A 12726-nucleotide genomic window follows, 5' to 3' on the forward strand; every position below is an offset into this window, starting at 1 on the left:
ATTTTCATTAGGCTTTAAACGTACATTCAACAAAGTCTCGACATTAAAGACGACTTGTTGGGCCAGAGCAGTCAGCTATTATCGGACTGGCGCTGTGGCAAAACACCAGTGACCATGATCAAGATACACTTGCCAGTGTTATGGTGTGTACAGTGTAGTAACAGTGCTCTTTCCCGTTGTCTATGCAAACTACAAAGAGCTGCGACATCCTGGTAACTCTTGTCTTGCTTCTCATCATCGTCACAGTATTAGTTCCTAAATCAAAGTCAGTCTTCTAGTGTACCAGACAAACAAAGCACATAATTATAAATAAAAGTTCAAAGATTTTATAAATATACACTACATATTTAATATAAACATATAATATATACATTTGTGCTATACTAATTCCTGTATTTTTGTAATAAGGCTATTGTGGGACTTGGCGGATGTATGTGCACACGTATAAACTAAACACTTGACAACTATAAAAATGTCCTGAAACTGTCAGCAACAGTGTAGCGAGCGCACACTTCAGAGCATGCTGTCAGAGAAACTCTCAGCTTCTCTCTACGAGCCTCACAGACAAAAGCAGAAGATGGAAGCAAAGATTTTATGATATTAAGAACAACGCGTAAGAATGGATGAAAAAAAAGAACAACAAAGACGTGTCATCAGGTTTTCTTGTTGTCATTTGTTGTTTGCAGCTCGAAAGCTTGTTGACGGAAGTTGCTCAACAGCGCCATCACCTGTGCCATGGCATCTGCCCGCATTTTGTCCGGCAATGTCCGCAGCCCCTTTGCGACCACGATTCCAAAGTAGTGCGATTCGTCCAGCTCATCCCCTTGCACAGCACACATGTCACGTAATGCTGCCATTTTGGAGCAGTCCGTTAGCAGGTCTTTTATGGAGCTGGTGGCGTGGTCCTCATCGTGTTCCTTCCTTTTATTAGGCCGGCTTTGTGGGGTCGGGGTGATGCAGCGCCGCGTCGGGCTGCCCTCGGACCTGGAGGGGCTCGGCAGAGTCGACTCCATCAACTGCAACGAAACAGAATGGGAAATTACTAGTCAAGGAAGCATCATCAAGCAGTTATTAACCTTACCATAATGACTGCATTGTATGGACCACATCTCCTCCTCAGTGGGTGAAGATGAATTTGCAGAAACATATCTGACATGAGGCAATTATTAATAACTTTTTCCAAAAAATAATTATTTTAATTTCCACATATATTATGTTTATTTCATCATCACCTTGTCAATGTAATGTTACATTCTCCATTTGTGTATGTGTATATTCCCATTTTTTCCATATGTAAATATGGTTCTGTTAAGTGTTTATAAGCAACCAAGTTTTTGTCATCTGATTATACACAGTGCTATAACAAATATATTTAAAATAGCATAATAGATGAACCACACATGTCTGTGCCAGTCAGGCTAGTCCTGTAAAAGCTCTTACTTGTATTTCGCCTCCCTGGCTGCTGTTGTGTGGTGACGGTCCAGGGGATGCTGCAGCTGAACTCTGGGATTTATCGGGATACTAAAGGAAAAAAGCACCAGTGTAAAAATACTGAGATTCAGTAACACCACCAAACACTTCCGCTATGACTGTACATAGCTAAACATACAGGTGAAGGGCATCAAAACATCACACACAAACAGGAACACTTACAGGGTTAGCCATGTCTTCCAGCACCTGGGCCGGCCCTGCGGGGGAGGATGAGAAGTCTTCGGGACTCTATTAAGGACACATGAACTGTAAAAAACCCAAACCTTCTTATAGTTTGTTTATTTTTATTTATTTATTTTTCTGCACAGCTGGAAGTTATTGCGTCTCGTACCTCTATTGTGTACCTCGTCACGGCATTCCTGTGTTTCACGTACCCGTCCAGCCACGACAGGGACTTCAGCAGCGGAGGGGTTCTCGCTGTTCTCGCTGGCTGGCTGCTTTTGCTGTTGAACTTTTTCTTGGCCCGAACATACCTGTCCCGAAGTTGCTTCCACTTCTCGCGGCATTTGTCCGGCTCTGTCTGGAGGGCGGCTGCTATTTCTTGCCACGACTTGATGCTAACGTGCGGGTTCTTGTAATACTTGTGTCCAGGGTCATAAAGGTTGTGGTGTAACGCAATTTGTTGAGCTAACTGTTCCTCGAAACTTTCGAGCGCCTGCATTTTTGTCCACTTCCGTGAAGCTTTTCTCTTTCCCGGGTCAACTCAGTGTTTCAACCAATCAGCATTCGATCTACGTCTAGCGTCATCAACATCGATACGCGCTGTTTTTTTAAAATTATTATTATTATTATTATTATTATTATTATTATTATTATTATTATTATGTGATTGTGTTTTGTTTAAAGTATTTTAATTTATTAAAATAAATCACATTTTGGGTTGTCTAGACCAAAATATTAAATTTAGCTCCACAAGGGCCTGATATCCCCTTGCGAGGACATTATACTGCTTCTGTTTTATCAAAATTTAAAATGAATGTCTTCATATGTGGCTCTTACGGTATTTTTCTTAGAAACAAATATTGGGTAAAAAAAAATCTGGTGATTCTTTGTTTTTACATTCATGAGGTCCCAATCAGCCCAAATATCAAAGACAAATTAAAAATACATGCCATGGAAGAGTTCGGGTCTTAGGAGGTTAAGGATCAGATGGAAATACTGCAGGAAGCTTTGTGATACCTTCACTTTTCTCTGACAGGGGCTCCCAGTCAGTGTGTGTGACAAGTTTACACTGCTAATAATGGACAAACTGACAGCTCAACCACTGAAATGTGGTTAAATATTGATTTTCACCCTAGTCCCTCTGTTATATTTCAAAAGGATTAAAATAATTACTACAGTGTCCACTCTTTCAGGAAACGTGTGTAGTCTGTTTCAGTTTCATCCTTTTGAAAAGCTCCTTTCTTTATCACCAGGATTCATTAAAACAGGTAGGAACCACATAGGGATTTCATTGTGTTTGTGATAACCACTAGAACCTAAAACATTGAAAGAAAAAACTATTTGAAAACTCTTTTGGGTGCAATCTACTTGGTTATATTTTCATTTGACTTTTGACAGCATTTTTAAGATTTACTGTTTGTCTTTCGGTTCACTGTTAATTCTTCTTTACTTATATGAAATGAAATGTCTTTTGCCATTTATTTGGGAAGTTATTTTAACTTTAATTTCAGTGGTTACTGGGACACAAAAGAGCATTTATATTGTACAATCAACAGTCAAAGTAAATAAAGTGAATGCTGTAATTTAAATAAAGCACTTTTCTGAATTTAATAAGACTAAGATTAAAAAACAAATACCTGTAGTACAGCAAAGGGAAGCATTACTCCTCTTTATCAGAGTTGACTGGAGTGTCCACACATGGGTATGAGAAATGGTGGTCACTAGTAAGTGTGCTGCAATATGAGTTTTTATCTCATAACCACAGGATGCATATCTCTGAAGACGTAAATAAGATTGAGGGGAGCTTTTTCTTAGGTTGCAGTAACACATTATTGTCGCCAGGGGGAGAAAAACTACGTTTGTTTTTTTGTTTTTTTTAACTTTCCATTTACTTTCTAAAAAGTACTTTAACTTTGCTTAACCTCGTTTAAAGTTAGTTTTATTGGTATCAAACGCTTTATGGTGATTATCCAACAATATCCGGTTGTTCAGTGATGACGCGACGAATCCTACTTCCGGGTGTAAAGTAGTCTGCGTTTAATATGGCTTTTGTGTTGTTAACATGTTTAATGTTTTGTATTTTCTTCTATTTGATCTCAGAAAGCTCCTAAAACAGTCAGTGATCACTGTTGACCTCCCTCGGCTTTTATTACCGCTAATCATTTATTTAAGCTCAGTTTTTAAAACCCTAGGATGTAACTACAGCCCAGCCCATGCAGCAGTATATGAATGACTAACCTCGTATTGTGGATGGATTATCTCAGTTGTTCTCCTGGCTGAAGTTTGGTCCTTTTACAGCATCCTGCCATGCGATTACATTTGTTTCTGACCACCGAGAACACTCACGTTAACTTTTATCGAGTGGAAAAAAGGTTAGCTTGTTTATATTATGCTAACATAGCTGTGTCGCTAGTGGTCACGTAGCACATCATTATATACCAGCTAGCCCAACTTCAGTAACCCTACAAACGTCACTGCTGTTTAGTTTTCTGTCGTCATTTATGCTGGAAGTGATAGCAGAGCTGCACGTTTTAATTTGTTTCCAAAACCCCGCAGTCAGGACATGCTATATTGTATTTAGATAGAAGCTAGCGAGCTAACTCCCTGCTAACTTCTAACTCGTTAAATGTCATAAATTCGGTTTTCATGGATGCCTGGATGTTAAACTCAATTGTTACACCTGGTAGAGCAGAACGCTGATCATTTTATTAAAGATGAAAGACTTTAGACAGTTTTTCAACTCTCAGTAATGCCACAGTGATCGTTTGATATATGGACCTGCAGCGGAGTTTAGACCCAGACACGGCTAGTGACGTCAGACTGAACAACCGGATAACCACGTTTGGGTGTTAGTTACAGAGGCATGTCCGGGTTCCGGTGGGGACTCCCACCCTGCTTTCATTTCATCGTTTTTTTCCGCCCTGCGCTGTTCGGTGTTTATGCTAGCTTAACCGTTTAGGCTAGCTCGTCTGAACTACTGTGCGTTTAGTTTTTGACTTTGAGTTTATCTGGCATGTTTCTCGGTACTTCCAGCCTGGAGTTTTCGTTGTTTACGACCGTTTAAGTGACGAAGATGTGGCCTTCAGAGACGCTAATCGTGTCGCTCGGCTGTTTGTGTGTCCTAGCTGCCGTGTCTCCTTCAGTACATGCGGGTAAGTCTGCTGTCCTCTTGAAGGATCCTTAAAGCAGCTCGTTTTGTAGCACATAGTAAAAATTGTGTTTTTGCGGAGTGGGTGGGTGTTTTTATGAAAGCTGAATCGTAGTTTAGTGATTTTCCCTGTTTGTGACCCCACCCAGTGCAAACCGGCGTTCACATAGTGTTTTCAGCCAGTTTCTTACAGTCAACAAAAGCTAGCACACCAGGACTGAGTCCTTATGGACTCCAGAATAGAGGAGGTGAACTGGAAGCTACAGCTGTAACAGCATGTGTCAAACAACAGGTGATAAATAAGTCAGGATTAGTTAGCATACAATGAGACAGACAGCGGCGTGACACAGCAGCACGATGCATGTTTGAAATGCCAAAGCACTTTTATAGAAACGTGTTGTATGTGTGCAGTTTAGCTTTATTCAGAATGAAACTTTCACACTACTTTAAAGAATTAGTCACTTTTTCCTAAAGAACAGTTTGATCTTCATTATTGAATATGTGACCAGTCACTAATAGAAACTTTAAAGTTTTTAATCTGATCATTTATCTGGGCAGATACTACAGTCTATGGAAAAGTGGGAGGAGAAGCTGTCCTAAAACCACCTGCCAACTCTGTGTCTGGCCCCATCACACAAATCTCATGGAAAGAAGGTTCTAACAAAGCCATGGAGTGGGAGACAGGAGATACGAATGCAACAGGCTATCGTCAGTTTCGTGGTAAGCTGTGTTAGTGGTGCAGTGGTCCCATCTTTGATTATCAGTGATGAGTTAAAGGTAACAGTATCATATATGTTTGAAGATCGTGGCCACCTGGACACTTCCACTGGTGTGATGACGATCAGCGGTCTGTTACATAATGACAGCAACAGCTACACACCCGAGATCAACAACAGGCGACTCACTCCAGTTAGCCTCGTCGTCCTCTGTAAGTGGATAAATCAAACTGTGTTCAGCTTATCAAGTAAAACTGAAAGTGTTTAGTATGTTACATCAAAACTAATGAAAGTGAATCACATGATGAATTTTCCTGTTTCCTTTTCTAACAACAGCTCCCGTCCCTGTACCCAGTGTTAACAAATCCTGTGATGAGAGCAAATGTGAGTTGATCTGTGAAGGAACCACAGCCAGAGCCACTCCAGTCAGCTACACGTGGATGTCAGATGATACTGGGAAGCATGTTTCATCTGGGAAACAATATACTGTTCATAAGGTATTTTAAGTAGACTTTAGAAGGTGCGAAGACTTCTTCTCTGTGGTTTCAATTATATTAACAATTTCACTGCATTTCCAGGTGAACAGTTCAATCAGTTATGAGTTGAGCTGTGAGATAGAAAACCCAATCAGCCGGGAGAGAAGTGAACCGATCACCATCTCTTCAGACTCATTCTCTGTGATATCTCGTGAGTTATTTCTGTAAAACACTCCTTTCAAACTTATTAATGTTACAGGTCATCAACGTTGAAAAGCCACTTACTGCTGCTGTCATTATTTTACAGCACCTGGAGGAGGTCCAAACATTTACATGGGACTTACAGTGCTCATCGTGCTGCTGGTTGTCGTCACACTGCTGGTTGCCTTTCATAAATGGAAAACAGGTGACAAAATAAATAGTCTTTTATCAGCATATTGATATTCAGTATTGTGATTCCCCCTGTCCCCCAAACTCATAGGCTCAGATGTAGGGGTGGGTAGTGTTTAGGTTTTATCCGATACCAGTACCAAACCAGTACTTTTGAAACGGTGCTGGTGCTTAAAGAATGGAGAACACAAACTTTGTCCAAAAACCTCTCATGTTCAGCTGTTTTTTTTTTTGTAAAAAGATAACAATGTTAGCCTTTTCTGCAGCTATGGGGCATATATGGTATCACTCTTGGCTGGAAGCTTAAACAATGGAAAAAACACAAACTTTGTCCAAAAACCTCTCATGTTTAGCTGTTTTCCACTTTTTCTTTGGTCATTTTAGCCTTTTTGGCCAGGGTGAAGGGAGTATCTGCCATCAAACAAGAAGACAGCCGCATGTAGCTATGATGATGTTTGCTAGTTCACCTTACATGCATTAATGTAATAACGTGGTTAGCCTACTCAACGTAAATTACACACGAACAACATGAAGCTACTCACGCAGAGAAGAACGGCTGCTGCTGCCATCATCATCCGTCATCATTTCTGCTACACTGGCAGGGCTAGGGGCCAGGACTCTCCTCTTCGGGTTCTTAGGGGATGTTGCTAACTCCGGGTCCGATAACAGGCACCACACCCGCAGTAGATGTGCTCGGTGTGAGGTCTCGCAGCAAGCTATCAAATACGGCGCATTTCTCGGCTTTTAAAAAAACCGCTATGCGTCGCCAGGTGTTTCATCGGATTCGAGGTGTTACCTCCTTTGACAGTATCACAGTATCAGCTTAAAGCACTTGTTGCTGCTGAGTTTGCATCTTTTGCTGTGAAGTACAGCCAGACTTTGACAGCTTCGCCTTGGGCATTTTTAATCTGTAGCTCTGCTCTAAAAGAACGTACGTACCTGGCCCCGCCTACTATCCTCGGAAACGTAAAACGATTGGCTAGAATCTGAAGTGTATCACAGCTCAGGGGGGAAAAAAGCACAGAAATAAAGCACCAAAATGTGCGCTGCTTTTCGGTCTGGTTACTACCATTTATGCCATAATGGCACCAGATACCGGTACCCATCCCTACTCAGATTCCAGCAGAATATTTTAAAAAATGACCTTGACCATGAAATGAACCTCAATGTAATTCAAAACTACAACAGTCTCCTCAGCTTGCTAATGCTTACAGCTTGCTGTTAAAAGACAAGCTAATGCAACATGTTAGGAAAGATGCTCTGTAGTAATTTATTTAAACGCATTGCTGGCATCGAGCTTAAACAAAGCATATACACATGTTCACCTCCTCAGCTGCTCGTTATATATACACATATGGCAAAGGTGGCTGCTGAATGAGAAAGAAAGGTGACTAAAGTGACTTTGATGTGGTTATTGGTGCCAGATGAGTCTTTCACAAGCTGGTAATCTACTTGGATTTTCAAGTTTTCAGAGCTCTATGTGTCTAAATGTCTCATTGTTGTCAGTGCTCAGACTGCTTCCAGCTGAAGATAACAGCAAGTCAAATAACCTCTCACAACCAAATTATGCTTGAATGTTTCCAGCAACTTGTTGAATTTGTGCCATTAAAATTTTCAGACAGTTTTGAAGGCAACAGATGGCCTCACATTTGACTCTAGAATACTTTGGTATACAGAGGAGTTCATTGTCGACTCGATAACCACAAGGTACCCAGATCATGTGGCTACAAAACCACCTCAAACCATCACTCTTCCACTATCGTGATGACAGTTGAGGTTTGTGTGCTGATCTGCTTTGCTTAATTTTCACCAAATGTGGTGCTGTGCTTAATGGCCGAACATGTCCACTTCAGTCCAACCATCCAAAGTATGTTTTTCTGATGTCTTGTGGTTTATTCAGATGCAGTTTTACAAACCTAATCCCCGCTGCCATGTTCATTTAGAATGAAGACACTTTCATACAAACAACACACACGCGTTCAGTGTTTTGCTAATTGAGACCAGTAGAGTCTGAGATGTAGCTCTTGGGTTTTTTGGAATTTCACGTCTGACTGGAGTGAATTTGTTCAGGTGGAAGACACCTGAATGCTCCAGACCGACACACCGTCAAAACCTCTGATTTTAAAGAGGGGCTCACATTTGCTGGTGATTGATTAATTAGTGCATTTGGCAAAAGGGGATTCAACCCGATATTAGCGAGTAACAAATTAAGTCGCTAGTGAGTGTAGGGTTTGTCCCAGATCTTTCAGAATAAGGGTTTTTCGTTTAAGTCTATTTGAGGTTGTATTTGAGTTTCATTTCTGGTGGATCGCTAATCTAATGTTGTAATTTTCTTTTGATTTCTTCCAGGAATGTGGTTTTTTGAAAAAGGTAAGAAGTCTAAAACAAAGTGCTTCCTAAACAAATCTGAAGCTGAAAAGTAAACATTTACTTGATTTGCTTTGTCAGTTACTCTCTATTTTAAAATGGTGAATTAGTTGTGAATGCTATCTGATATTTTCAGTCAGTTTAAGAATACATGACATGTGATTCATCTTTAGACTGGAGCGTTAGTTTTACAAACCACGTGCCCGTGGTGGATCTTGGTAACACGAACAACATGGAGAGACGTGCAAACAGTTTGTGTTGTACATAAATGATCTCAGAACGTGACTGAAGGAGCATTTCTCTTCAGTTTCAGCTCTAATGTTGAAACCATCACAGCTGAAGCTTTAACAGAACTGACTGGCTTCAAGAAATGCTGCAGCGTTTTAGTGAACGTGGATGTATTTTTAGTTCAAAATCAGATTCTCTGATCAGGCAGTGAAATGCAGCATAATAACTGCATCGTAAAGAAAATATTGTCCTTTTTTATGATATAAATATCAAAGTGTTGGCAGCTCAGTGATGACCACGAACAATAAAACAAAAACTGGTGTCTTTAACTGTCCTTTGCTGTAATTCTCTCTGCAGAGTCCATGCCGTGGGAAGGAGGTCAGTAACAAATCATTTATAGCCCTTTTTTTTTTTTTTTTTTTTTTTTTTTTTAATCAGTGTCTATTAGAAAGTAGAACTCAGAAACACCCGTGGTTCTTCTGTGTGCTGTTTCTTGTTAATGTCATTGTTCTTTATGTTTTGTTTTTGGGGTTTTTCATCCACTTCAGATTTCTGGAGGAGTGATGAACATCAGAGTAAGTTTCAGCCCAAAATTGTATTTTTTATGTTCACAGTGGGGCTTTGTGTGGGATTAAAAAGCTGATGTGTATATTTCTGTCATTAAAATAACAGGAGCTCCTGCAGCTAACGGCACCACTGCTCAACAACGAAACGATGAACAAACTGAAGGTAAAACTGTCTCAAACTACTTAAACAGCAGTAAATCGCTCTGGGTATAGAGTTTATAAAGGACGTGTTTAGCATATCTCCAGCTCTGTGGTTTGATCTTGGACTCTGTGGAAGCTGCTTCGACTGACTCACAGCTTTAAAAATACTTATTCATCATATACTGTCCCTCAGTTCATTTCCTTTCTCACTTCCTTTTCTGCTCCATGTGAGCCACCTTTCATCTTTTCGTCCTCCTCTCACAAATGTATGGTTTAGTCACATGATACAGAGCTGAGAGTTGCGGGCACCTGAATCGGCGTTTAATTTAATTTAAAACTTTGGCCATATTTATAAGGCCTTCAGGTTTTTAACAGCTGTGTGTAACTTTTTTCTTCTTTGTCTTCTTTTTGAAATCTGTCAGAGGAGACGCCAATGACCAACGGCTAAACATCAAGTAAGGACGGGTCAGGCGGAAACTGAGATGATCTGAAAGATCCAAACAGAAACTGAAAATGTTTAAGAATGTCAAGAAGTGCAGACGTACAATGGACGTTCGCCGGGGGAGGCTCCAAACCACACACCAGTAAAACGAGTTTTACTTGGTTGTTGTTTTAATTTGTCTAGAGACTTGAAATGAATGAATCATGTAATATTTTGAAGTCATTTCCATCAGAAGAAGACTCCGCTTTGTTCTTCGTGTGCCCTGCATTGTTACTGTGAACACATTTAAAGCGGACAGGAAGTGCTACATGTATAAAGGCTGATTTACAGCATCGAGTCCCACTTTTAAAAAATGGCTATGAAGCTGGATTTAATAATAATATGTGTATAAGGTTTTTAGTGCCATCTTGTGCCAGTATGGAAAGTGATGTTATGTGGTTGGTTGGTGCTAATAGACTTACATTAGTTTATGTTGTAGTGAGTTTTATGTTAAAGTACCAAGGATGTATTGTCCCCTTTCACTCTCTGTCTCTTCAGCACGAAGTGGTCGTTCATTATTGGCTAGCTGCACTGAAATATGGGACTCCACCAGTTAGCCGTATTGTTCGGGTTTGTAGAGCACTTTATAAATGAGCAGAGCTTGTTGGAGTTAGGTGGACTAGTGATTTACAAGGACGAGAAGCTTCAGTCTGACACTGTCCCCGTTGTCTTTGATTTTTCCTCCTTTGGTTGGATGCAGACAGACGGCACACAATCAGCTGGCAGAGCAGATGTTCAGAGGATGTGATCAGCGTTGTTTTATGCAGTAAAACAGTCTTTCTTTCCTCAAACACGCCCAACCAGTTTACAACATAAGTTACTACATGCCCATCTCAAACACATCAGGAATCCTGAGATTCTGCAGGGGGAACAGAGTGATGTGTAGAACAGGAACATCAGAGGGAAAGTTGCTACACTCGTTGGAGTGAGTGAGATGATGATGTCAGTGCATTACTTCATACTAGAAGTGGGGAAAATCAAAACCCTAATATAAGTGAAGGAGAGCGTAACATGGAGACTTTTTCCTCTGTGGACATGCTGATGGACGTCAGGATTTCCATGTGCATTGGTAAGAAAAATAGTTATATTTGTAACTGTTGTTGTAAAACAGTTCTGTCACTCAGTAGTTCACATATACTAAAGCCATTTTCCAGTTACCTCAGCAATCTTGCATTCCAGTAGGAAATTTGGGAAAACCAGAGAAACCGGGTTCATTTTGATTCTTAGCAGGATGCAACCATTCGGGGGGGGGGGGGTGCTTATTAAGAACACAGCTGTGGCCCCTTCGTGGATAGAGCCTGTTCAGTGCTGTGAGTATGATTATAGGATTCATCTGTGAATTCACAGCAGTGGCAGTCCAGATTATAAGTTTTACGTTTTTACTGCTGTTTACATTCACTTCCGCCATCTTGGATTGTTAAGTCACAGTTGGTGGGGCTGATCTGACGTTTCAGGATGACAGATTAGAGTAGGGCTCCACAGTGTAAATCAGCCTTTATAAATGTAGTGTTTCATGTTCACTTTAATCCGATGTTTAATCTGACATGAAAGTATTGTTTTGTTTTCTGTCCTGCTTAAAGCTGCTGAAGTATTTTAATTACTAGCTTTTACTATTAAAAACACTACAGATGTAGTTAGATGTAAAAAGGTAACTTGAATGAGATGTGACAGGAGTCAAGCTTAAAGCAGATCTCCAAGATTTTCCATAGAGGCAAAAATCTTTTTAAACAATAGCAGGAAACTCAGCAAAGTGCCATTTCCTGTGATTGACTGCATACCTGACACCGAATGGCACGTCGACCACGTTAAAGAGGTACGCTGGGGGATGATTTATAATAAGAGCCAGGTGTGGTGCAGCCTCGCAGTGTGGAGGGGAGGATGTTAAACTGGCAGCTTCTGGGGGCAAAAGGGACGCCATTGTTTGGTTTGGGCCGCAGGGTCAAACAACAGTCAATGCTTTGTACAGTTAATGCATATGTGTGCTTGGACAAAGTTGCAGGTTTTTTATTTACGTGTCTTATTATTTCTATTAATTCATCTTCGAACATAGATCTTATTTGGCTTGTCTTCTCTGTTACAGTGAATTATTTTTGTTACAGTTTTTTTTTTTTGTCTCATTCAAACCTACTGTGTGTGCAGAGGATGTTCTGTAGCTGTAGCGTTAGACTTTTGTCAGGCACAAGTAGCGAGCTGAAAGTCAGGTATGAGCTGCAGTGCTGCTGCCATCGGTCTTTAGCAATCTCCAGATACACTAAAGTTTCCACATTGCTTCATACAACAAGCACTAATATTTGTTTTTATTCCCTTGGATTTGTATTTATTGTGGTTCAGTGTCTGAGGACTCAAATAATGTAAATATATATGTGTTGTTTTTATGAACTATGTTTAATAAAACCTACAAAAATGCAGGTTGCAGTGTTTACATGTATGCATCACTCTGTACACTTCTGGCAGTTCTGATCATTTCCTCTATACCATGCAAGAAATGAATCTCTGAATCCAAAAGGTGATGTGGATCTGGGTTAGTTTATATGTTCTTCACAGCATTAACGTGATTGTG

At 40.4% G+C, this 12726-nt stretch overlaps 2 protein-coding genes across 2 annotated transcripts; one reads left to right on the forward strand and one right to left on the reverse strand.

Moving 5' to 3' along the window:
• Window positions 1–324: 324 nt before the first annotated feature.
• Window positions 325–2187, reverse strand: LOC308394086 (uncharacterized protein). The gene is made up of 4 exons (XM_080878259.1): window positions 1823–2187; window positions 1654–1719; window positions 1441–1521; window positions 325–1016 (listed from the first exon to the last, which is right to left on the reverse strand). Exons 1-4 carry the CDS (start codon window positions 2150–2152, stop codon window positions 654–656), a joined length of 840 nt encoding a protein of 279 aa, XP_080734385.1. The 5' UTR covers window positions 2153–2187; the 3' UTR covers window positions 325–653.
• Window positions 2188–4512: 2325 nt separating this feature from the next.
• Window positions 4513–12574, forward strand: LOC308393504 (lymphocyte function-associated antigen 3-like). Its single transcript, XM_080877311.1, has 11 exons — window positions 4513–4805; window positions 5360–5521; window positions 5604–5729; window positions 5854–6014; window positions 6096–6204; window positions 6301–6399; window positions 8733–8753; window positions 9336–9356; window positions 9527–9553; window positions 9651–9707; window positions 10108–12574. Exons 1-11 carry the CDS (start codon window positions 4727–4729, stop codon window positions 10131–10133), a joined length of 888 nt encoding a protein of 295 aa, XP_080733437.1. The 5' UTR covers window positions 4513–4726; the 3' UTR covers window positions 10134–12574.
• Window positions 12575–12726: the final 152 nt, after the last annotated feature.

The sequence above is a fragment of the Rhamphochromis sp. 'chilingali' genome, assembly GCF_963969265.1.
Source record: "Rhamphochromis sp. 'chilingali' genome assembly, chromosome: 3".
Taxonomy (NCBI): domain Eukaryota; kingdom Metazoa; phylum Chordata; class Actinopteri; order Cichliformes; family Cichlidae; genus Rhamphochromis; species Rhamphochromis sp. 'chilingali'.